The sequence below is a fragment of the Glycine max genome, chromosome 10 (genome assembly GCF_000004515.6).
Source record: "Glycine max cultivar Williams 82 chromosome 10, Glycine_max_v4.0, whole genome shotgun sequence".
NCBI lineage: Eukaryota > Viridiplantae > Streptophyta > Magnoliopsida > Fabales > Fabaceae > Glycine > Glycine max.
Window position 1 is genome coordinate 42,360,911 of NC_038246.2, and position 25,199 is coordinate 42,386,109.

Genomic DNA, 25,199 nt, shown 5'->3' on the forward strand with positions numbered 1-25,199 from the left:
ATCCCACCGCTCTCCTTATATCCATGTGCATAGTTCACAAATGCAAGTTTGTGAAATGTTTGGGCCTCCTAAGTTCTAACTAGTTTTTCAGTGATATGGTTTATTCAAGGATCCACACAAAGAAAGCGCGTTTCATTCTTTGGGAACTTGGCCGTTCCCCAACGAACGAATGCGCCTGCCAAATAAAAGATAAAAAGGGTAGGTAGGTAGTGCGGCATATTTTACCATTAAAATACAACCTAAGAAATGCTAATGTGAAAAAAAGAAAGAAAAAAAAAGTAATGGTATATCCTCCTACAAATCTTTCCAATACTTGAGAAAATAAGTATTAAAACAAAAAATAAATATATTTAATGTCCTGAAATCTTAAAAATTCAATACTTTATTTAATAAGAGGATTAGTAAAAACATTTTGTGTGAGAAATTGATTACCTGAAAATCACTCAACAATATACATCAAGTTATGAAAGAACAGAAAGCACTTGCTACATAAACATCTTTAGAGGTGAAACAAAAACTAAAACTGAAAGATAACCAGATTGAATTAAGTGGAGAGATGTAACGAGGAACTTCTTAAAAATCTTGCTTATCACATTAAAAGATGTTCCAGACAAGGAATTACTTGGAGCATGAATATTCAAACACACGTGCCAGAATCAGAAGTATCAATCAACTGGAGACCTAAAATTAGGATAAACTTCTAACATGTCATAGACAATGCGCTGCTAACCCTCACAATTTCTGTCAGCCACCACACACCAGATTGAAAGTTATGGGATTTTATCACATGAAAAGCCAGGAATCTCCAAATTTGGCGACGCATTGGTCCAGAAAAACACAATACTGACTGACCAAAGTTCATTCCTTAGCAATGAGTGGACACTTGGCTCCACTTCAACACTCGTGCACCTCTCCTCCTGTACAACACAAGTGCAAATACAGGGGGAAAATGATTATGCCATCCTCAAAGTTTTTACTATGACTACCATTATGCTACCCAATACGAAGTGTTCAACCAAGTGTCCACTGTTATCAGTAAATACCTTGACTACATCTTCATATTTCTATTTGTCATGGCAATTTAATGAGCCTACACAATAAGATTTCTTACTGCCAAACTGTGTAATCAAAAGTGAACACAGACAAGAAATAAAATTCACACACCAATAAAAAGACAACACAGATAATAAACTACATCAAACCATCATATAAGGTGAAATATGATACTATAGCTTAAATGCTGCAAGAACAAACAAATCCAGATCAACTAAAATCATAAGCAAGCAAATTAAAGCTACACGCAGAAACAAATACTAAATAGAAAGTAGCATCTAGTATCTCTTCAACCATACTACTTATTATAAACTAGGAAAGCGGGTACTGCAAACTACTGGGATTCAAGCAACCCAACCAGTCCCATTGTGTATTGACATTGATCTTTGAGCCACTCCATTGCTGCTGGAAGAATTCATTGTGACCTCATGATTTAAGACTTTTAAAAGCCAGGGATCCTCAAGTTGAAGTTTAAGATCCAGCAAGAGATTCATCTACCAAAATTACTGCTGTTGGGCTTGTCGAGACTGAGCACCCCCATAGCCAACACCATAACCAACTTGCCCACCATTACCTTGAGGAGTCCCATAATTTCCAGATGCATGAGTTTGTTCAGATCTCCAAGCTGCATTTCCATAACCTGAATTTCCATTTGCATCCCCATAGCCCCCACCCATATAGTTGCCACTGCCACCACTACTTGTTAGTTCACTACCACCAGAAGCACTAGCATTATTGTTTGGAGCACTTCCAGTACGTCCGCCAACAGTACCATATGCACCAGAATTCCCATAAGAACTATCACTTCCACCATATCCACCATACCCACCATATCCATAACCTTGATTCCCATATCCAGCAGCTCCACCAGGAGATTGACCTGCAGTTGCTGAACCAGGACCACCGCCACCAGAGCCAGCACCACCACTTGGAGCACCCCAAGCAGCAGTGTTCCCATAGCCCATAGATCCATAACCAGAAGGAGCCTGAGCAGGCCATGTACTCCTTGGGCCACCTGGTGGACCACCAGCATAAGCAGCATTAGGGACATTAGGATTCCCATATGTTGCAGCAGCAGGTCCACCATACCCAGCAGTGGCACCACCATAACTTCCATATGCACCATAACCAATGCCATTACTAGCTGGACCATACCCATACCCAGGAGCACTGTAGGCAGAAGAACCATAAGGAGGGAATCCACCTGCAGCGCTTTGAGGCTGCATATACCTACTAGAATCCATACGACCATCATATGCATTTTGGTTGCCACCAGATGCCCCATACCCTTGATACCCACCACCTCCAGCACCACCCATCATACGACCACTTGCCCCAGGATTGGCATCCTTGGGAAGTGCACGCTTTACCTCAACTTGTTTACCATTTAAATCATGAAATGATTTGTGCAAAACCCTATCAACCGCATCCTCAGTATCAAATGAAATAAACCCAAATCCCCGTGGCCGTCCAGTATTCTGGTCATACATGACTACTACATCAGTTACATTCCCATAAGACTCAAAGTACTGGCGAAATTTTTCTTCAGTCAGGGTGGGAGGCAACCCTCCAACAAATATCTTTTTAGTCCTGATGTTTCCTCCATTTCCAGAATTCATGCCAGAATTGGAATTTCCACCTCTTGAAGTGACAGAAATTTGTTGATCCTCTCTTGAGAAGGCCTTTTTGGCATCAACCTGAATAATAAAATTATAAAATAAGTTGCTAGTTAGGCCTTTAATTGATAATAAAAAGAAAAGCAAACACAGGATTACTATTTATTAATATTCCACATTATCAACATTATGAAAACTAATCTTCGAGGAAGAGGCAGTAAATCAAAGCTATCAATAAATTCCACAAGAATCATTACTGGTACTGCATTCAAGCTGGAACATGCTCTTCCATGAAAACAAATAAACCAATCCCATTCCAGAATACAAGCATATTACATCAACACTTGTGCCTATGCATATCATTCCTGGAAATGGATTATATACTTGCATCTTCAACAGATTTCAGCTTCTTTACATTACAAGAATTGAACAAAAAGGAATCAATTCTTAAAGTATCATCATTACTTTCATCTATCATAAACATTTACAAGTATACTAGTCTCAATTTGTGAAAAATTCAAAGACATATAAGTAGTACAGATAAACAGCAAACATTATACAGTTGGAACAACACACCAATTTGGTTTTAAGTAATTAGACAGATGTTGGAAAGATATAGCAAATATTCTTGAAAAAATGTCGGATGACAGCAACAAATGATATTCCAAATTGACATATAATATACCAACAGCCAAAGAAATAAAAATTTATCCGTTCAATTGAGTAATAAAGCAGCTTTTAGTTTTCACAGCAAACAAAGAGCAGGGGAAGAGGCATCTATTCAGTCCCTTTCCACATCCAACCATCAGCAACAGTTCACCACAGCCAGTAGCACAAAAAATTACTTGTTTCCTAACAACTTCGCCAACTGGCATAAGACTTAAAATTTGCATCATTTGAAAGAGTTTTGGCAAAAACACGTCTTGAACTAAGAACACCAAAGTAGCAGAGCAAGCCATGAACAAAACAATTAGCCCAGTGATACAGAAACTAGTCAACCAAAAGTAAATATGTGTCAAGGAAAAAAACCCTATCCACTAAAATAATAATAACACGCCACAAGCCCTAATTCTAAGAACAAACCACGAGAACAATTAAAACCCTAAACAAAAATACAAGAATCATTCAACAACAAAAAGAAAAACCATAGAAGCGTTAGTTACCGTTCTGCCATCTATGACATGTTTGTCTTCCAAAACCCTATCTAGAATGTTAGGATCCGCAAAAACGACGAAACCGAAGCCCCTAGGCTTCCCAGTGTTCTTCTCCCGCATGACGGAGGTGCTCAAAACGTCGCCATAGTTTCCGAAATGCTCCTTGAGCTTGTCCTCCGTCGTATCCCATGAAATCCCACCGATGAAAAGCTTTCCCTGATCCGAATCCATTCTCCCCCCTCTCTTTGTATGTATATATACGAATAAATATATAAAATAATGGGACTTGGCAGTGGTGGGGGTGGTCGATTTGGGGGAGAAAGTTGAAGGTGGGAATTTTAGGTTTTGATTTGGGGATGAAAGAAAGAAAAGAGGGAAGAGAAGGTTTGGAAGAGTGAGGGCTTCCAAGACACGAATAAAGGAATGAGAGTGTGTTGGGTCTTTGTACTGTTTTTCAAAAGGTAGTCTCGTTTCATGGCTCAGATTTGTTTCATCACCCAATGGGAATTCTATTCAATTAACTTGCTGCTTGCATTAATACTCAACAAAATACTCTTTGGACCAAGAAAGACAAAAGGAGAAAAATCAACAAACAAATTTTACATCAAAAGATACACAAATTTTATTTTCTTAAAAAACAGTGAAAGCTTATGATAATTACTTACAATTGTGTTAACAAATTTTATATTTTTTAATATAAATGTTAAAAGATATTACTCTTCGCATTAATAACTTCAAATAATTTTATATTATCATTTAATAATAATTTATTATCTATAATGTATTATAAATTTATTAATTTTAAAATAATTTACTTTAAAATTATATTAATAATATTTTTTATTAGTTAACTGTATAAAAAAATTACGGTAACTCAAATGTAAATTAGTGAGTAGATAGATAAAATTACCTTTTTAATGAATTTAATTTTCTCTTTTTTCATAATTTAAAGATAAATAATTTTTTTATGGCCTTATGCTTTTTTTCTTGTTTTTTTACTTTAATCAAATCAAATATATTTTATAAATATAAACTTTGAATCTATCCTATTTTAATACAGTATAGACTTTTTGAGAATATCTATTCTAAAATGTTGTTTTTACCTATTTTGTAATAAAAATTATTCAAAAGATTTATTTCTAGGTGTGTGTCGGGTATCTAAATATATTCATGAATCTAAAATTTTAAGTATAATAAAAAAATATTTGATGATACTTTTTACTAAAATAATTATTTAATGATACTAAAACTGGAATTACACGTACATTTAAAATGTGCTAAGATAATTAGAATGAAATTAATTGATATTATATTTTTAAAAAAATAACAAACAAATATTGAATTTTATCAATACATACATTATATTTCGAGAAAATAGTCAAGAGATTTATCATCATAAACAACTTTGCTCTCTCAACAAAAAAATATAACTTTGTTTAAAATTCAATCTTTAACCAAACGGAATGACATAAGATAATCTATATAATCTAATTCATCTAATAACAATACTTTGTTGTTGATGTAGTCATTATATCGAGGTATAATCCATATAGTCTACTTCATCTTGATTAAAAGTTGTCATCAAGAATAAATAGTATTCAGAATTTCATAAGAGGTAATTGATACATTCCTATAATACATTATTTTAAGGTATAATATGTTATTTAAAATATAAATAATTTTTTATCATTAGATTTCATATTTACAAAAACATTGATTTTTTGAAATTTGATTTACATGGTCAAGGGAATGTTGTATGATTTACTTATTGGATTAAGAAAAATTAACATAGGTAAGAAGTTGCCAGTATGGGACTCATTTTTTTCTTGCTTTATCTAATTTTAACCCAACAATAAAAATATATTAAATTTTGTCCCTTTGTTAAATAATTCAGTTCTCGCCTATTACCATTTGAATAAACAAAGGTAAATCTGTTTGTAAAAAAAAAATCACTAGGTTAAAAGAAATCACTAGTTTTTAAGGTTTTTGAACTGGTACCTAATAGTAGACTGTAGACACATAGCAAACTAAAATAATTTTAGAAGAGATAAAAGTAAAATAGATTAGGCTAACCTTTACATTAATCAAATCAAACACATTTTATAAATTTAAATTTTGAGTCTTTCCTAATTTTATAATATATTTCTTCCTTTCTATTATAATTGTTACGTAAGAAAAAAAATTGTCCCAAAATAATTATTATTTTAATTTTTTAATATAATATTGATTATTTTTTTATTTATATCTCTTATCATATTAATGATAAAAAATAAAATTTATACATAAATTAATGATGATATAAGTTATTTTTATAAAATTATCACTATCTTTTGTTCATTTATTGCTTTTTTTATGAATAAAATAACTTAAAATAACTATTATTTTGGGATAGAGGAAATCAGATTTTTTTAAAAAAATCTAATCTAAAGAATTATTTTCTGGCATGTTACATAGAAAAAGACTATTCAACCGATTTATTCGGCAGGCTCAGCGACTCAGCGTGCAGTAGGCCTCTAATCAAACTTAATTTTTATTACTATTACCAGCGAAAACACAAGGTATTATCATATTTATGTGTTTGCATTTTTATTTCACGTATTTTATTGTTTTAAAATTTATATATTGAAATAATTTATCTTATTATATATAAATTGATGTGTATGTTAATTTTAATCTAACATATATTTGTAATGTATGTATGACTTTACTTTTTATGTCTCTTTATTTGTTAAGATAACATAATAAATTAATATATTATGCATGTAAATACTTGTTTATCTATACATAATTGACTTAGTCATTTGTTGTGTATACTTAATATCATTCTATTTGATAAACGTATTTGTAAAATATTGAAATGGTAATATTATTATGTCATTCATTGAATTTTTTTCTTCTTATTTTGATCTTTAACTATATTTGTTCTTAGGATGTATATACTTCAATTCTAAGAAATTTTTAAATATATATTTCAAAGTAAGATATGTGGTGAAAAGAAAAATAAGAAAAATGGAGAAATATATTAAGTAAATATTAAAAACATGTAGAACGTACAGATTATCTGAACATTTTTTCAACTCTAATTGCAAAAAAATAAAAAATCAAACCATGTTCCCTTTGAGAGTGTTTTTTGAGTTTGTTATTATCTTTTAAACAATTATATCTAAAATTAACAAATTATAGAAAGTTATAATGATGTTTGTTTTTCAGTAGCGTTGATAAATAAGAAATTTATAGGATAAAGAAAAATAATTAATTAATATTTTTTATTTTTTTTAGCAAAAAAGTTATGGATAATATTATATTGAAATCATTATAGGAACACATTACCATTAATGTTTTAGTAGCTTGCATAAATTCATTTTATAAACTTCCCTTAGGATAAAAAATCCTCTTAAATACCTTATAAAAGATCAATAAAATTATTTTTAAACATTATCAACTATTGATTAAGTCATTTTTTCATAATTTAATATTCATGATCCAAATATAAAATTCAGTAAAAAGAATTTATTCAAATACAAATTCAAAAATCAAATTAATATAAATCTATACAACTAAATACTATATACATGACATGATCAAAGATAAGAATATATATATATATATATATATATATATATATATATATATATATATATATATATATATATATATATCATCTTGTTCTTCACAATTATGTTCCCTTCTTCTTTTTTCTTTTTTTATAAGTTCATGACATGCAAACTTTAAATATCTTGACTACACACAAAAATGAAATAAAGAAAATCAGAGCAATAAAAAAACAAATGAAAATTAATAAAAGACAAAATTAATTTAAAAACTTAATTGGAAATGTAAGTAAAAATAACACATATAAGAAGACAAATAAAAAGTTTATAAAATGCAAGTATTCTCTCTTCAAATCAAAGACTTTGGCAACCAATTTTTCACCATCCTTGTATATTAAAAAATTATATATTCTCATGACTTTCGTTCCTAAAGGCACAAAGATATTAAAAAACAATTAAAAAAAACTTATAGCATATGAATGAGATAAGAGAAAACTTAAGAAGAAACAATAAAGTAAGTAAACAAAAATAATACAAAAGAAGAAAACAATTAAAAAGTCTATAAAATGTAAAATATTTTTTACTTTGTTTACCCTTGATTTCTTTACATTTTTTTCTTCAAATCAAACAGTTATTACCAACACAGCACTATACATCTTTTTACCTCCTGGAATATTTGAAAATTATATACTCCCATGACTTTTGTTCCCTATAGACACAAAGATAATAAAAATTTAACTTAAAAGAACTTACAGCATGTGAATGAGATAAAGAGAAAATCATTGGATTTTTTTTATTCTTTACCTATAAAAACACTTAAGAAGAAACAACAAAATAAGCAAATAAAAATAAAACAGTTTATAAAATATAAGAGGTTTTTTACTTATCTTATATCTTTTAATTTTTTTCTTTTGATTAAAGAGTCTTTTGCCAACACAACACCATACATCTTTTTACCATCTTGAAATATTAGAAAATTATATATTCTCATGACTTCCTTTCCCTAAAGACACAAAAATAAAATAAAAATAAACTTATAGCATGTGAATGAGATAAAGAAAAAATCATTTGATATAAAATGATTGACATTATTACTTGACTACATATGAAATTATTGATCAATGGTCTAAAGTGAGAATTTGACTAAAAATGTGACATTTAAAAAATTCATAAATAATTAATCAATGCCAGATTTCTTTTTCTAAAAAGAAAAAAGAAGATAAAAAAAAAAGAAGAAGACTTTGAATGTTGTGTGTCATGTTGAATTTCATCCTTCCATATGTAATCAAAATGAATTTCTAAACATCATGTAAACTAAATTTATGCCAAAAAAGAACTACACATGAAAAAGAAAGTTAAAGAAGGAGAAGAGAGAAAAAAAAACAAATGGAATGAGGCTATAGATAAAAGAAATTTTAAGTAATAAAAGAAATTATAAAATGGCAACTTGGTATTTAATTTGAGTATTGTTATGCGTTTGAAGGTTAGTGTATGTTGTTTGAGGGAAAAAGGCGTGAGAGACAGAACAAAACGGCAAAAGAATTCCAAAAAAACATAGATTAAAGAGGATTAATTATTGTTATCACTTTAATGTTATTAAGGATAAAATGATCTAAAATTATATATTGGTATAGATGACACGTGAACCAGTATTTAAAATGGATAATTTTAAAATTAATAAAAATCTAAAATGAAGATAAGTTTTAAAATGCAATCTTGAGGTAAATATTACACATGTTGCCACTACAACATATGCAGCTCTAAAATTTAAAAACATGGATGAAATAATAAGCAAATTTAAGATAAATAACCAAATTAGTTTGATAAATAAAAATCAATTATAAAATTAACAAATATCTAAAATCAAAATGATTTTTAAAATTAAAAGAATGAGCAGTTTTAATTAACAACTCTCAATCAAAACGGGTATTTTCAAAATAAAAATGAGTTTTAAAATTAAAAACAGGTTAGTTTTAAAATATATTTAAAAAAAAAACAAAGTCCGTTAAAAACTTAGTTTTTTGTCAATTGGTAGATTTTAAAAAATGTAAGCCAAAATAAATTACCCAGAGATGAAATAGATTAACAGATTAAAAAGAAATTAGTGGTAATCTTGATGTATTTTTTTAGGAGAATTCTGGTGTGTTAAAGCTGATTTGCATGACCAATTTTAAAATGGGCAGTTATACCATAATGATAGATGGACACAAATTCAAATTGAGTAATTTTAAAAATAACAAATATCAAAATGATGATGAGTTAAAAACAATGAACATTTTTAAAGCTTGGTTTTTCAGAGATGACAATACATTGTCAGAAGGAAAAGAATGAAAGAAAAAACACGAGACAAAATTATTGAGATGAATAATCTATCAAATTTCCACCAAAGTTAATTATTATTATTATTATCAAAGCAACAATAAATAATGAAAAATGAAAAAAATGAAAATGAATAAAGAGAGGAACAAGATTTGAAGGCACCAAACGAAAAAGGTAGAAGAGGGAAAGAAGGAGGGAAGTTTTGGGAAAATAGGCTGCACACACGGGAAGACGTAAGAGCAAGGGAAAAAGATTAAGGAGAGTAGTAAAATCTTTGATGAGGCACTCCCTTCTCACTGTTCCTCTTCCTATATTTTTTTTAAATAAGGTTAAATTACTCGTTTCTTTTCTATAATTTTACTATTTTTATATTTTTAGTCCTTTGAAAGTCATATTTTTAATTTCTATAATTTATATTTTAATTACTTTTTAATTTTTAATATAACAAAATTTAGCTATAAATTATTAATTATTTTTTATTATAAGTTATCTTGTAATAAATTAGTTTTGAATTACTTATTAATATTTTTATAATTAATTATAATTGATAATATTACTCATATTTTGATTGTAAGGACTAAAAGTAAATTAAAATATAAAATATAAAAACTAAAAAATCACTTTCAAACTATAAGAACTAAAAGAAAATTAAAATCTAAATTATAAGGACTAAAAAATCACTTTCAAGAGAAATTAAAAGAAAATTAAAATATAAATCATGGGGATTAAAAAAATCACTTTCAAATTATATGAATTAAAAAGATAAGAATAATAAAATTATAGAGACCAAGTGAGTAATTTAAATTTAAAATAAATATAAAAGAGAAAGATGGCGGAGATTAAATAAAAATAAAAGTGTATTGTTTTTTTGAAATTGTTTTTTATATGTATTTAACGAGATTATTTTTTTTATACAGAATTCAAGTAAACATGGTAGTAATGTAGTTTAAAATGTTAAGAGAGAAAATAGTTATAAAGAAACAAGAAGATATAAAGTGAATATTGCTATGATAATCGTTATTACTTATTATAAATTGTTTTGGATTCACTTTTTCTATCTTGGATTGTTCAATGAATTGTATACAGTTGATAAATATGCATCCCTTAATAAACGTACCTCCTTTTTGTATAATTTTGTTTCAAATATACCCTTGTCTAAAAATACATTTCCGGTTCTCTGCTTTTCTCCTATCATAGGCCCTGTTTGAAAGTCAATACGAAATGTTTGAGGGGTACGACTTGGACAAATCTAATTCTTCCTTCTCCAATTGACAATCTAACATTACAACTCCGATTTCCATAAAAAAACTAAACACTATCAAGAAAAGATGTTGTTATGGAGGTAGGACCTTGGTACACTCAGTACGAGTTAAGTTAATCAAGTTGTTCTAACATAACACACAAGCAACAACTTCTACAAAGAAGCCATTGACTTAGGAGGGACAATTGTTATGGAGGTAGGACCTTGGTACACCGCGAACCAGGTTAAGCAAGATAATCAAATTGTTCCAACATAATGCATAAGTCAACAATTTTTACGAAGAAGTCACCAACATAGAGGCAATTGTTCTTGAAGTGAGATATCGACATCATGTGAACCGGGATGATCACATAAATTGGGTCATGAAAGTTGAGCCTCTAACCTCATTCTATTTACCCATCTCGAGAACCTCAATACTCGAGTAGAGGTGATGATCTCTCCACCTGAACCAAGAAGATGGTCACTTTGAACGCGTGACACTTTGATGATAGTTGGATAACATAATTTTCCACCAAAAACATGGTATAAAATGCACCAAACACAAGTAAGGTAACTAACTCTATTTCATTCTCATTCTACCTTGACATCAACTGACTTGAGCATCAAAGTGTATGCAGGCACCCCAACTGCACCATAGGAACCTCTTGGCGTTGTCGTGCTCCTACACCAGAATAGCTATCATTGTTCGTTCCTAGACCTGGATCTCCATCTCCTGAACCAAACAAATGTGATGCCAAAAAGTTGTCGTGTAGGCATTGTGAATGTTAAAATGAGAACAAAATGAAAAAAAAAAAAACATTTGGGTTTTGTTGATGTAGGTGGGAAGGAAGTCCATTAAGAATTGGTAACCTTAATTTCAAAGCTTTATTTTGTGAAATTATTTGCTTGATTGTTTCAGATTATTGCGCTAATGGATTTCTTATGTATGCTATGCTATTAGGTCTTCTCTCTCTTGGTGATTTTCTTTTACATGAATTTAAGGTGCTAAATTATAAACGAGAGTGTGCATGATGAATTTGGTAAGGAAGAATAATGAATTTGGAAATTTTAGATTGGTGAAGTCGTGCTTGTGAATGCTTGAGGGGGAAAGTTTTGACTCTGGCTTGAAAACATGATGCCTTGTTAGTTTCCAACAGACTTCAATAGGAGAAGGGCAAAGTACAAACTTATTCATGTGGTGGTGACCATACACAGGGGAGGGAAGGGAAGAGCAAGACATACCATAAATGTATTTTCGGAATGGGGAAAAAAAATACAAAAAGAAGGTACATTATTTAAGGGAGGTGTATTTAACAACAACCTGAGATGTATTATTCTTCCTTATGACTGTTACTTCCTGCACTCCATAAATTTCACCGTGCACCTCCCGTTTCTTTTATAATTTTCAAAATCTCTTAATTGTGAATAAAATAAGGCGATTAACTCAACAAAAGGGTGTGTAAAAAAAAAAAAAACTCAACAAAAGGAGGTGAAAAATCGAAAGTGTTTGATTCAAAGTGAACGCCTAAATTCTACTTGTAGGTTAAAAGCAAAACAATGAACCTATCCGTAGCTTAAATCTCTTTAAAAGAAATCAAAGTAACTTAAATAGAAACACAGTTTGTAGTAGTACATAGCATGACATAGAAGTATTAAAAAAAATTATGATCTAGCTGGACATTTATGAATATGCCAACCACGGAAGACACTAATCTTGCAAAAGCACGACTTTAATTTGAAAAGTGGCAAGGTAGTTTGGCAATTCAGTAAAACAATCAGTTGATTTAAATCATCAACCATCCGATTCTCCACTGTTAATTAAAACAAACAAGTTAAATTTTCAAATAAAAATTAGATATTAATAAAATTAATAAATATTTCGTACCAATGATTATAAAAAAAATTATGAATCATCCAATCATTTTTTTATGAAGAAAAACTTGTTTCCATGATTTTCTAAGATATCATTCATTTTTACCTATCAAATTGACCAAGATATTTTAAAACGGAAGCTTCACAAATTCACTACCCAATCCTATTTCAAGAACATTAAATATAAGGCCATTTTCCATTCTTGCTATAAAAATAAATAAACTCTTAATATAACCAAAAGTAGTCAAATATAGGACAGCAAAAGATTTATCAGATCTGAGACAAAAGCAACCAATGTTGTCCCCACCTTTCATTCTTATATTATTATTAAAATTTAAATACTCTTGTGCCCACAATCATCATTAAAAGCCTAACGTTACTATTTTCGAAATTCTTTGGAGCCAAACGGCTTTTAAACTTGTCACATGTTCCTCTCCCCACTCTCTCTCTCTCTCTCTCTGGGTGCCATGCATGTCAGTTTCTGACTGAGTTACTTTCATTCATTATATGCCACCTTATCAACAACATTCCTCCCCTCTTCCCCCTCCTCTTCCTCTTCCCAATAGACATGGGTTGTTTCATGGCATGTTTTGGTCTATCCAACAAAAGAAAGCGTAGAAAGACTATCTACAAAGTCCTAGCTGGACACCAAGTAAGTACACACTCCATTACTTTGTTCTCAATTTGTAATAGTTATATAAAAAAATTATCATACTTGATCTAGATTGCCACTTATCACTTAAAACTTAAAAAGATAATTGTGTTATCTAGCAGAAATATGGAAATTATGAAGTTCTTGCCATAACAGAAAAATCCACTATCCCGGATTCTGATTCCAGGTTAGTATTTGTAGCTCTCTCTTCATTTCCCTTGATATATTATGTGTGTGTTTTTTTTTTTTACCTGGGGTCAGAGACATATCTCTCTCGCAGTGTGCAACTATCGCTGATCCTAAGAAATTTTGCACACGGAGCAAATCAAACAAGATAGATAATTTCCCATATATGAATGCAGGAGGGTCTTAAGCCACAGATGCGTCAACCCTATGTGTTTGATATATTATGTGTATGTATTGATAAGATAGATTATTTATTTATTTATTTATTTTATTATTCAGAGGAAGAGATGAAGTTAAGGAGCAGAATAGTGTTAAAACCAAGAAGAAGAAAGTTACCTTCAATTTGAATGTACAGGTATATGAGCCAAACCCCACTGCTTATCAGATATTGAATAATGAGGAAGAAGAAAATAGGAACTATGCTGCAGAAACAGAAGGATCTGCAACCTTGCCTGTGAAATACCCTTCTAATCACAGATATTACAATTCCGGAGATGGATATGATGAAGAAGATGGAATGGCATATGAAGATTCTGACATTGAAGATTATGAGTATGATTGGGAGGACGACAATGAATTTGATGATGATGAGTATGATTGGGATGATGATGGTAGTGATGGAAGTTTGGAAAATGATGAGGCTGAGGTATGTAATGGAAACTCTAAACAGAAAGAGTTGTCGGAGCCATGCTATCCTTCTCTGGCACAAGATAAGATAAAGAATCAGATGCTAGATGATGCTAAGCTGAAATCCAATTTACGTGGACGAGACAGAAGCACGGGCATGCATTCTGTTCTGATCCCCGTGGAGAATCTCACACAGTGGAAAGCAATCAAGACAAAAGTTGCACCATCAAGCAAGCACAGGAGGAAGGAGAATGTTCCATCAAAGCAACATACAAGCATGCCCTCAGTCTCTGAAGCAAGCTTGAATTTCTCACCTTGCAGCTTGGAATCAAATGCCCTTCAGTCCAAGCCTCTATTGCCAGAAATTTCAGTTGATGCTAGTCTTTCAAACTGGTTGGTTTCTCCTAATTATCATGTCTCCTCGACCACAATTCATTGCCAATGATGCGGTCGTGTCATTGAAAAAACAGCAACTTGGAAAGTATCAATTCTGTGGACTTTTAACAAAGCATTTTTTTTTCTACCAGCATGGACAGCAACTTCAAAGGAGGACGCATCAAATTTTGATTCTTCTGTTTGATTATTCATTCACCAAATCAGTATCTGCCGGTTGGGATGATTTCAGTGTATTTGTGTGTCTAATTCTTATGCTTTATTTTGTTTTGTTTTGTGAATGGTTATGTTGTAATCCATGGGGAGTGTATTTGTCTATTTTTATCTTCATGTAACAGCTATACAATTTGAGGTGTTCTCAATTTTCATGTTCACATTACAGTACATTGTATTCATTAAGACATTCTGCAAAGTGATATTTGAATCAATCAAGAGGTTCTTGTGTACGCAACATGGGCTGATATATAAAAAGTAAACTGAATGCAAGCTGTATCAGATATATAAAAAGTAAACTGAATGCAAAAGGAATCAAATAACCCTTTCGGCAGATTACTCGGGAATAAATACTAGAATCATGAAAATTTATTCCATATAATGAGTGCATACGGCATAATTCTTAGAGAAACAGTACCTGTGACTAAGCATGAAAATGTTTATTTACTTAATCTACAAGGAAGTTGTGTTACTATCAATACTTTCCAAATCATATTGTTGGAAGCAATGTGTGTTCTTTGATCTGCCAGAGAACTCACAAAAGTCCACCTAAGAAATCATGTCAAAAAATCCAGTAAGATAAACTGGATCCAAATATTGGCCAACACAAGGAGCTGCTTGCTTATCTTGGTTATTGGAGAGTTAGTTCCAAGTCATTAAATTTACTTCAAACTCAGGTTGCACAGCCCCCAAGGATTAGTCCAGCAGAAAGTTTGACATGGCTTATCAAGATGATCTCTACATTATTGAACAGATACAAGGATCCCCACCGTCATCCTCATCCTCTGAGTCACTAACATCACTACACATATAGTGGAAAGACCAAATGTGAGATAGTTATGGTTATATGCCACATCTAGGCTTGATTATCATATTCAATTTTGTTTGCTAGAATAAAATTGTAGAGCAAATGCTCGAACTTATATTCAAAGTAGGAAAGAAAACTTGGTTATTGTTTTCTTTATTTTATTTTTTCCACCACCATACTTGGGAACAGCTCCCACCAATTTTAACCTCTGAATTAACCACATAATTACATATTTAAGTAAATCAAGAAAAAAAAAAACAGATGAGTGAATTCAATTTCATTTCAAAAGTTGTTGATTGGTTGCGTCTCAGGGCCTGATTGGCATTATCTTCCAATGCCATAAAACAAGAACATGTCTCAAATTTACTACTTCTTGTGCTAATTTCATTTCTCAATTCCTCATTTCATTCATTTAATGGAACAAGCAATATATATTGCTGTTTCTAATTTCTATATAGATAAGAACTGGATTTTTTATCTCCTAATATCTGTCTTATGATATGAGCTAGAAAGCACAGATATGACAGAGGACAATAATATGATATATAGGGTTATAAGCCAAACTTTAAGAAAACAGGACAGGACAGAACTATGTACAATGTATTTAATAACACAAATTTTGAATTAAAAAAGAGATCAATGTTTCAAAACAAAAAATGAACACAAGTCACTGTAGACATAAGCAAATGTTAATTATTATGACATTTCCATTTATAGAGCTGAATATCAGTCATTGCAAATGTTAATTCTCAGGAGATCAAAAGCAAGTAATGAACAAAGGTACTTCTCAGGAGACTTTTGAAAGGACTATCAGAAAATTAATATTTTCAATTTCACAAATCTTTCTTCTCCCCATTTTATGATTACTCCAGGAATGTGTGAAAGTGAAACAACACACAGAAAGAAAACGTAAATGTATCCATGAAGGAGAATTTTAGTCAAAGAATTTGATGAAAAATTAGCAGGGAAATTATAGGAACAGCAGGAATGCTTAACATACAATAAACATGAATTCATAATAAAGGACACTATAATTCAGTGACCCACATTAGGCATACAACAACAATAAATTCAAAGGAGGCAGAGGCACACATGAATTTTGCCATTTGCACAAAATAAGGGAAACTAAAAACTATTTCAAAGTTTTCTTTTTCTCTCTTTTTTATTGTTTTTACTCAACATACAGCTGAATTGAGCCAGTACACAACATGCACATATTTATTTATTTACAACATGTGACTGTGATGTATCTGAGGCTCTGAGCAAAATCCGTCATACTCACACGCACAAGTTAGTTAGTTAGTAATTAGTTACCTTGGCTCATATTCCAAAACCTCAACAAGCTTGTTTCCTATCCTATCGTTCCACTGCACTTTCCTTTTCCTATAAGTCTTATCCGATTTCCGTGAAATTCCTCCTTTTCTCAGTGGCAACAAAGAATTGGAATCACTATCATCTTCTTTATTGCGATCTTCAACCTTTCTACCCTCTAAAGAAGCCACAGTCAGAGTCATAGTCAGAGCCATAGGCTTGTTGACGCAACCATTAGTATCCTTGGTTGACTTCTTAGTATCCATCAACAATAACAACACTCTCTTTATGCTCTCTCTGGTACGTTTTCTGAGACAGACCGAAGAAGAAGAAAACGAGAATTCAGGGAAATAAAGGAACTTGGAAGAAACCCATTTGACCCATTGACCTGAAAATCACAGCGCAAGTCCTATGTCCCTCCAAAAACCGAAATTTCGAAGGAAACTTACTAAAGAGATTAAGGAAGACAAAAACAGGGGAAACAGAATGAAAGCGGAAGAAAAGATTAACTTTGACATGACCCACTTGATGGAGGAGCAGTGAGAGAGAATCTGAGTGTCAACAAACAGGAAAACGACATAAATTTGTATGGTTACAAAGTGAAAACAATCCACAACCAGAATCCGAATTGATGCACGTACGGTCTCGCACTGTTCCGAAAACAGGTTTTTTTGCTTTATTATTGAGAAGAAGAAGAAGAAGAAAAGTTGAGAGAAAAAACACGCTCTAATAAAAACAGATTTTACTCACTTGCAATAATGTTTTTGTAAAATCCTTTTTCAACGCCTTAAAAACACAACATCCCGTCATTTGCACAGGGATTTGGCTTTATGATTTATGAATTGGATTTGTTTAAGCTTAGGAGATAGAATAAAATCTGAATGGATTATATTCAATTGGGTTAGTTTGGTTTGAAATTTAAAATTAAGATCAGGCTGTGTTCGTTCATGTAATGAAATGAAATTATGGTAAAAATAAACCATTATATTTTTAAAATTTTTATTTATTATATTTTATAGAAATATTTAATTGGAAAATATGTTTTTGTTATTTAATAACTAATTATTTTTTTCTATAATTATCACTTTATATATATATATATATATATATATATATATATATTATTTTTTACCTAAAATATATAATAAATATGACAAAACTAAGATAGAAATCATGTAATATTAGATATAAAATTATAACAAGTAGGAAAAAATATATAAATAGAAAAAAATAAATTCTAAAATCTAAAATGCATTAATTTAAAAATGAAAAATGGTTAATCAGATTTTAAAATTAAGGAATTCAGTTTGAATTTGAAATAAAAAAACGAACTAATTAAACTAATTTAATCGAATTTATTTTGAATTATGAAATCCATCACGTTAATCTGATCGTATCAACAGTCAATTGTTTAATTTGGTTCTTGAAATTCCATATATGTAACGTGCGTTTATTGATTATTGTTTTAAAATTAGGCAAGTGCTAAGAGTTTCTTTTTGTTGAATAACCGCTAGCGAGTGAGTTTGTGGGATTTTTTTTCCTCAAACTATACCTTCTCTCACCTATTTTTTCTTAAAATATCCAATTTTTTCAAAAAATTCTCAAATTACATCACTTTGATACAAATCTAATGAACCAATCTTTTTAATTATTAAAATAATATAAATATTATATTATATAAATATATTTTTAATTGGTTTTAAAAATACTTTTTTATTAAAACAAATTTTATAATTTTTTTTATACAACAAACATAAAATTTAAAAGTGTAATAACAAATATCATAGTCGATATAAATCTTATATTATATAAATATATTTTTAATTGGTTTTAAAAATACTTTTTTATTAAAATAAATTTTATAATTTTTTTTATACAACAAACATAAAATTTAAAAGTGTAATAACAAATATCATAGTCGATATAAATATTATATTATATAAATATATTTTTTAATTGGTTTTGAAAATAATTTTTTATTAAAATAATTTTTATAATATTTTATAAATTTTTTAAGAGATATATACCGATAAAGTAAAATGTAAAAATTATAAAAAAATTATAGTATAATTTTTAGTTATAATGTATGTATTTTTTTTGTTAAATTTATATGTGATTGATGTTTTTGTTTTACTATGTTTGTTGATTAAAAAAATGAGAAAATTAGTTAATAGTATAAAACAAATTAAAAAATACAGTGAAAAATAATTGATACATTAGACATAAAATTTAAAAGTGTGGTAATTGAGATGATAGTCGATATAAATATTATATTATATAAATATATTTTTAATTGGTTTTATAAATATTTTTTTATTAAAATAATTTTTATAAATTTTTTAAGAGATATATTAAAAAAAAGAAAAATGTAAAAATTGAAGAAAATTATAATATAATTTTTTTAGTTACGATTTATGTATTTTTTTTTGTTAAATTTATGTGTGGTTGATGTTTTATTTTGTTATGTTCGTTAATTAAAAAATGAGAAGATTAATTAGAAATATTAAAACAAATTAAAAACACACAGTAAAAAAAATAATTGATACATCTTTCTTATACAATAAACATAAAATTTAAAAGTGTGGTAACTGAGATGATAGTCGATATTATAAAAAAATTTAAAATTATTTTAATAAAAAGTATTTTTAAAACCAATTAAAAATATATTTATATAATATAATATTTATATTATTGTAATAATTTTAAAAAAATCAATGTCCGGTTCATTAGATTTGTATCAAAGTGGTGCAATTTGGGAATTTTTTGAAAAAGTAGTGTATTTTGAGAAAAGATAAGAGAGAGGGTGTAGTTTGGGAAAAAAATTGAGTTTGTGCCGCCATTCGAAGAAATATTGGTAGATTTTTTTTTTAAATATAGGATAATATTTGATAGCATAAATTATAATTTTGGTATTCCTTATTTTTTAAATTTATAATTTTAGTCCAATTTTAATTATAACATGTAGTGCCTCTAATTTTATAAATTAATAATTTTGGTTCTTCTAATAAATTATTAATAATCTTAATTTTCTACAACATTGTATTCTTTTTCTTCTCCACAAACACTCCTTTCACATTCATTGTAAAAAGCAATTTCACCATCAATCCACAATATTACATTTGGATTAATAGTCTTTTATTAAAGTTTTTTAATAATTTATAATTTTTTATTTAATTTTATAATTAATTTAATATCTATAATAATCACAATTATTAGTTAATAATCTATTAGAGAGACCAAACTTACTAATTTATAAAGGTAAGATGATCAAATATTATAATTAAAAATTAATTAAGGAGACCAAAACTATGGATTTAAAAAATTAGGAAGACCAAAATTATAATTCAACATACTTTGATATTATCAGTTTATTTTTATTATATTTTTTTATATATTATTATTTTTTTGTATTTTTTTTATCATCATCAAGGCACTTGTTAATGGCAGTAAATATTTATTATAATATTATCACTAGTGAATTCAGTTTAGAGTACAGTTTTTCTTTTCGCAGGTCAGAGGCCTTATACAGTTATACTACATTAGTTAAGTACATATGTTTCTTCAATACCAATACAAACACTTTTTTTGTGATACAATACACACTTTTTTTGTCAGCAATGATATACTTTATTTATAAGCACTAAGAAGTGCTGAAAATATAAATACACTATAAAAGAACACAATACACACTCAGTTTGTGTTTGGTAGAATGAAAAAAAATAAAAGTAAAAAGAGATAAAAATTTAAAATGAAAAAAATGCAAATTCCATGAAATTTTATTATTTATTTTATATATATTTTTCATAGTCTCTACCAAACAACTTCTAAAACTACTCCAAAGCGGGAAGAATCCAATAGAAGTGGGTCCATAGAAGTTAAAAGTAACCTTATTTTGAAAATAAAAAATAAAAAGTTGGCTAAACATAAGGAGTTTTTTTTTTTTTCCACATCTATTTAATCTGTGAGAATTCCATTTTTTATATTCCATTTCTTTAACTTTTCTCTTTACACATATTGTCTGTTTTGAACAAATTCTCATTTAAGAATTTTTTTACCGAAAAAAAATTATTTCAGTTCATTCAGAATAATATTATTGGTTTGTCTTCTTATAAAATTGAAGACAAAAAGGTTTGGGAGCTAGCAAAATTGCAATGGTGCTGTAAAGATTTTTTTTTCAGGGCTTAAGATTTTTCTTCTTCATTCTTTATTTATGATGAATATTGAATACTACGATGGCCATGGCCAAACTTCACATATTTTTACAATCTTTCATCTCTTTTATTATTTAAACTAATTATTCCATCCATCTTTGATTTTATGGAGATTTTTTTTCTAATTCCTTGAAGATGTATATTTATCTTTTTTAACTAGCATATTTTACAGTGAATTCTTTTAATTTGCATATTAAGTTTAATTATTTTATTTCTTGATTTAAATTTCTTTATATCCTACCTGATTTAAACTATCTTTAAGAACCGAACCTCTTCCCATGCGGTGCTACCAAATGATCATTATATAATTGTCTTACACCATTGAAGTTGAAATGGACAATTAATTTGTCCGTAGTTTGTGCACATCACAGAATCTGCCAGAGAAGGATTTGGACTTGCAGGCTTAATCGGATTCAACTAAAGTGCAGTATGGTTGCATGCACACTAAACACTCCCTTTCAACACATGAATTAATTAGTTTACAAAAATTTTACACACGGTCAAAATTGAACATAATTTCTCTCGTTAAATAAATTATTTTTTCTTATATTGTAACAAAATTTTGCATGACTATCACCCTACTTCTTTGTGACCAGTTTTCATTGATCATCTCTAAACTAAAAGATTAATAAGTTTATCTCAGACCACATCCATAGAGCAAATTCTTACTCACTAAATACGTAACTGATCTTTGGGTAATCAAGTCTCAAGAAACATTAAAGAAAGAGAATACTAACGCAAAGATAAGATAAACATTTTCTTTTAAAAATCCTCAAATCAAAGACCTATAACTTGCATAGAAATCTTCTTAATTCTAACAAAAGGGCTTTAGCTAGACATAGAAAAACTAAGAACAACAGAGATTAAAGGGGAGATAAGATAGAACTCCATTGACACTTGAAAAGATGCGAGCTTACACCATAATCCGCCTCCTTATGCCTACAGAACTTCTTGAGAGAGAGAATCTTTGATGACAATTAAAGAATGTATAATAGAAAGTATCTCTTACATTTTAGATTAAGTGCAGAAAGCAATTATAGGGGTGCAAGAAACAATTACCAAGCTAGCTTTTATTTCAAGAGAGGCCCATATTTCTTTTTAGTCTTCCTTTTATTTCCTAAAAGTATTAAAAAAATCATACTAAATGTTTAGAAAATAAAAATACATAATCTTACACTCTAAAATTTTAAATTCATTTATTTGAGAACAAAATAAAAAAATAATAAGTGGGTCAAAATATCATAAAAATAATTTAAAAATAAATAATTTAAATATATTTTTGTTCATCATGGCATCGATACATATTATATTAGCATGATTAATTTTTGTTGAAGATGTTAACAAATCATCTTTAATGAAAATTTTCTTCTTAATTATTTTTTTTATCCATAAAATTCCAACTTGAACCCAATCCCAAATAATTAATAATACCATAACATCACTTTCACCCATCATAGCCTTAATTAAGCATCACAAATTTTATTAATGATTATAAACCTTAATCTCGAAAAAAATCTATTTAACTATTTTTTAGTAAGATATCCTTTTTTAGCAATACATTTTTTTTATAAAATTTCGACTCAAAATCTTACTTAAAATATTTAACTTCAGTATCACTCCACCTATGATCTCATATCATTTAATTAAGCATTTATACAATAATATACTTAATTAACAATGGCCTAACATATTATAACATATAATTATAGTGTCTAAAAAAGTATTACTTTATCCATTTTTTTTATTTTATAAAATCAAATCCAATCCGACCCGAAAATTCCTTGGCATTTAAAAATGTCTTATCGAAACATATATGACATTAAACAAAGCGAATATAGACCTCTACTGAACTGAATACTAGGAACGGTATGTTAGACAATGATCGAGAAAGATATTCAGAGACGACAAAGAACCGACAAAACAATTACATGCATCACATCTCCTAATTCAGCAGTTGGCACAATATGCACTGCAATATTGTGCATGTTTGCCACGTAACTTGGTGGAATTTGCTGGCTCTTTCTACTGTGTCCACCAAAGTTATAATATTGTTTTTTTGTTAATGCAGCTCCTCTACAAAAGGAGGAGGTGAAAAGGGAAAAGAAAAGCTGAGAAGATATATACATATATACGAGAGAGTGAGTAATCGAGAAAGAGAAGAAGCATATATATCAAAATGGCTGCAGAGATGGAGAGGGAGTCATTGATAACTGAAGCTCCTAATGCACCAGTTACTGCACAGAGAAGGGTCAGAAATGACTTAGAAAATTCTCTACCAAAACCATGTAAGTCTTCATCGTTTTAAAAAACTTCTTGGAGTCCATTATCTCAAAATTAGGTAAAAAAATTTAAGCTTAACCACGAATGAGAGGAATGAAAACAGAAAATGCTATAGGATTATACTAATTTTGTGCAGATTCTAATAAATACTTTCTGTCATTTGTTTTCTGTATTTATTTATTTTCCTAGATCAAAATGATCAGGCCATGAGTACTTTTTGTCAATCTTTAGTTCATATTATTTGATTATCAGTATATATATGTTTTTGTCTAATATTCTGTTCATGAGTTCTCTCCCTTTATGTTGCAAAAGTTCCTCATCGATTTGTATAAGTATTGTTTTGTTTTAAGTTTTAACTTACAAGTAAATCTCTTCCATGCTCTTGACAGTCCTGTTAAATCAGATAATTTAAGGAGACAGTCATTTTGAATGAAATAAAACATACAAAGCATAGACAGTACTTTTCACTAAATGGGTTGTTTAAAAAATTTGGATTTAAATTTCTTCTGATATGAGTAACAACTATATTTATTTCATGTGACGCATTCTCAGACTTGCCAAGAGCATTGAAAGCTCCTGATACGGGTCACCCAAATGGAACAGCAGGCCACAGGCACCACAACTTATCTGTTCTTCAGCAGCATTGTGCTTTTTTTGATCAAGATGACAATGGAATCATTTACCCTTGGGAAACTTACATGGGTACGTAAGAGTTTTGATTTCCAAGGTTCCTCATTCTTTATTATCTTATCTAAAGTTCTTTATCTTTCAAAGTTTCCAAAGTTATGACCCCTGATGACCTTGAGAATTTTCAGGGCTGCGTTCTATTGGATTTAATGTTGTTGCATCTGTTATTATGGCTATTGTTATCAATGTTGGATTGAGTTACCCCACTCTACCTGTAAGTCATTCTTGATTTTTCCTTTTTTCCTTTAATAGTTAGAACCAAAAGGGACATAAAAGGGACAATTATATATACTGAATGTTGTAATATACTTATGGGATTCAGCTCCGATCTTAAGCATATTTTACACTATAGTCTGTTAAAAGTACATAATAAAAAATTACATATAATACAAACTCATAATATATTCAAAGATAGTGTAATCCAATTAATGAGAAACTCAATTTTGTGTCAGAAAATAAAAAGCCACGTGAAATGTTTAGGCTTACGCTTACCTTTGAATTGTAATTATACAGAATTGGTTCCCTTCTCTCCTTTTTCCTATCTACATACACAACATACACAAAGCAAAGCATGGGAGTGACTCTGGAGTTTATGACACAGAAGGACGGTAAGCGATGCAAATTAATGAATTAATGATCATGCATTAAAAAAAATGTATCATGTTACTATTGACTATGATTTGTCCTTTAATGAAATGAAACCACAGTTATGTGCCAGCAAATATTGAGAACATATTCAGTAAGTATGCTCGTACAGTACCTGACAAGCTCACACTTGGGGAGCTCTGGGACTTGACAGAGGGAAACCGAAATGCTTTTGACATATTTGGCTGGTGAATTTTCTGACATCTCAACTTACTTTAATTGTATAATATAATAATAATAATTGTTCCAACTGAAATGTTACATATATATATATATATATATATATATATATATATATATATATATATATATACATGGAATGTGTGTTTGCTTTTGCAGGCTTGCAGCAAAATTTGAGTGGGGGGGTCTGTACATTCTGGC

The 25,199-nt window shown here is 29.3% G+C and overlaps 4 protein-coding genes and 1 long non-coding RNA gene across 8 annotated transcripts in view; 2 read left to right on the plus strand and 3 right to left on the minus strand.

Annotated features, from left to right (window-relative positions):
* Positions 1 to 570: 570 nt before the first annotated feature.
* Positions 571 to 4,325, minus strand: LOC100811267 (heterogeneous nuclear ribonucleoprotein 1). Of its 3 annotated transcripts, XR_005886675.1 has the most exons (4): positions 3,833 to 4,279; positions 1,412 to 2,750; positions 1,044 to 1,090; positions 571 to 917 (listed from the first exon to the last, which is right to left on the minus strand). XR_005886675.1 is itself a non-coding variant. In XM_003536209.5 (2 exons), the coding sequence occupies exons 1-2, from the start codon at positions 4,052 to 4,054 to the stop codon at positions 1,557 to 1,559; spliced, it is 1,416 nt and encodes a 471-aa protein (XP_003536257.1). In that variant the 5' UTR covers positions 4,055 to 4,325; the 3' UTR covers positions 1,210 to 1,556. The 3 variants fall into 3 exon arrangements, 1 of the variants encoding a protein (XP_003536257.1); XR_416492.4 differs by lacking the exon at positions 1,044 to 1,090; XM_003536209.5 differs by lacking the exons at positions 571 to 917; positions 1,044 to 1,090 and having other exon boundaries at positions 1,210 to 2,750; positions 3,833 to 4,325.
* A 6,266-nt stretch (positions 4,326 to 10,591) lies between these two features.
* On the minus strand, positions 10,592 to 14,116 carry LOC106794998 (uncharacterized). The gene is made up of 3 exons (XR_001383253.2): positions 13,980 to 14,116; positions 11,534 to 11,666; positions 10,592 to 11,397 (listed from the first exon to the last, which is right to left on the minus strand). It is a non-coding gene; the product is annotated as an uncharacterized lncRNA (long non-coding RNA).
* Positions 13,102 to 15,091, plus strand: LOC100802189 (uncharacterized). 2 transcript variants are annotated; one of them, XM_006589246.4, is made up of 3 exons: positions 13,102 to 13,457; positions 13,577 to 13,644; positions 13,923 to 15,091. In XM_006589246.4, exons 1-3 carry the CDS (start codon positions 13,374 to 13,376, stop codon positions 14,713 to 14,715), a joined length of 945 nt encoding a protein of 314 aa, XP_006589309.1. In that variant the 5' UTR covers positions 13,102 to 13,373; the 3' UTR covers positions 14,716 to 15,091. The 2 variants fall into 2 exon arrangements, with proteins under 2 accessions (XP_006589309.1, XP_014618760.1); XM_014763274.3 differs by having other exon boundaries at positions 13,110 to 13,457; positions 13,580 to 13,644.
* A 31-nt stretch (positions 15,092 to 15,122) lies between these two features.
* LOC100527114 (uncharacterized) lies at positions 15,123 to 17,841 on the minus strand. The gene is made up of 2 exons (NM_001248182.2): positions 16,999 to 17,841; positions 15,123 to 15,678 (listed from the first exon to the last, which is right to left on the minus strand). The coding sequence occupies exons 1-2, from the start codon at positions 17,259 to 17,261 to the stop codon at positions 15,615 to 15,617; spliced, it is 327 nt and encodes a 108-aa protein (NP_001235111.2). The 5' UTR covers positions 17,262 to 17,841; the 3' UTR covers positions 15,123 to 15,614.
* Positions 17,842 to 23,354: 5,513 nt separating this feature from the next.
* Positions 23,355 to 25,199, plus strand: part of PM13 (Ca+2-binding EF hand protein) — a gene marked incomplete in the record, with an annotated part of 2,493 nt that continues 648 nt past the window's right edge. The window contains 6 exon segments of the mRNA NM_001250414.2: positions 23,355 to 23,491; positions 24,039 to 24,188; positions 24,302 to 24,387; positions 24,687 to 24,781; positions 24,881 to 25,006; positions 25,158 to 25,197. Coding sequence (NP_001237343.1) covers positions 23,383 to 23,491; positions 24,039 to 24,188; positions 24,302 to 24,387; positions 24,687 to 24,781; positions 24,881 to 25,006; positions 25,158 to 25,197 — 606 coding nt within the window.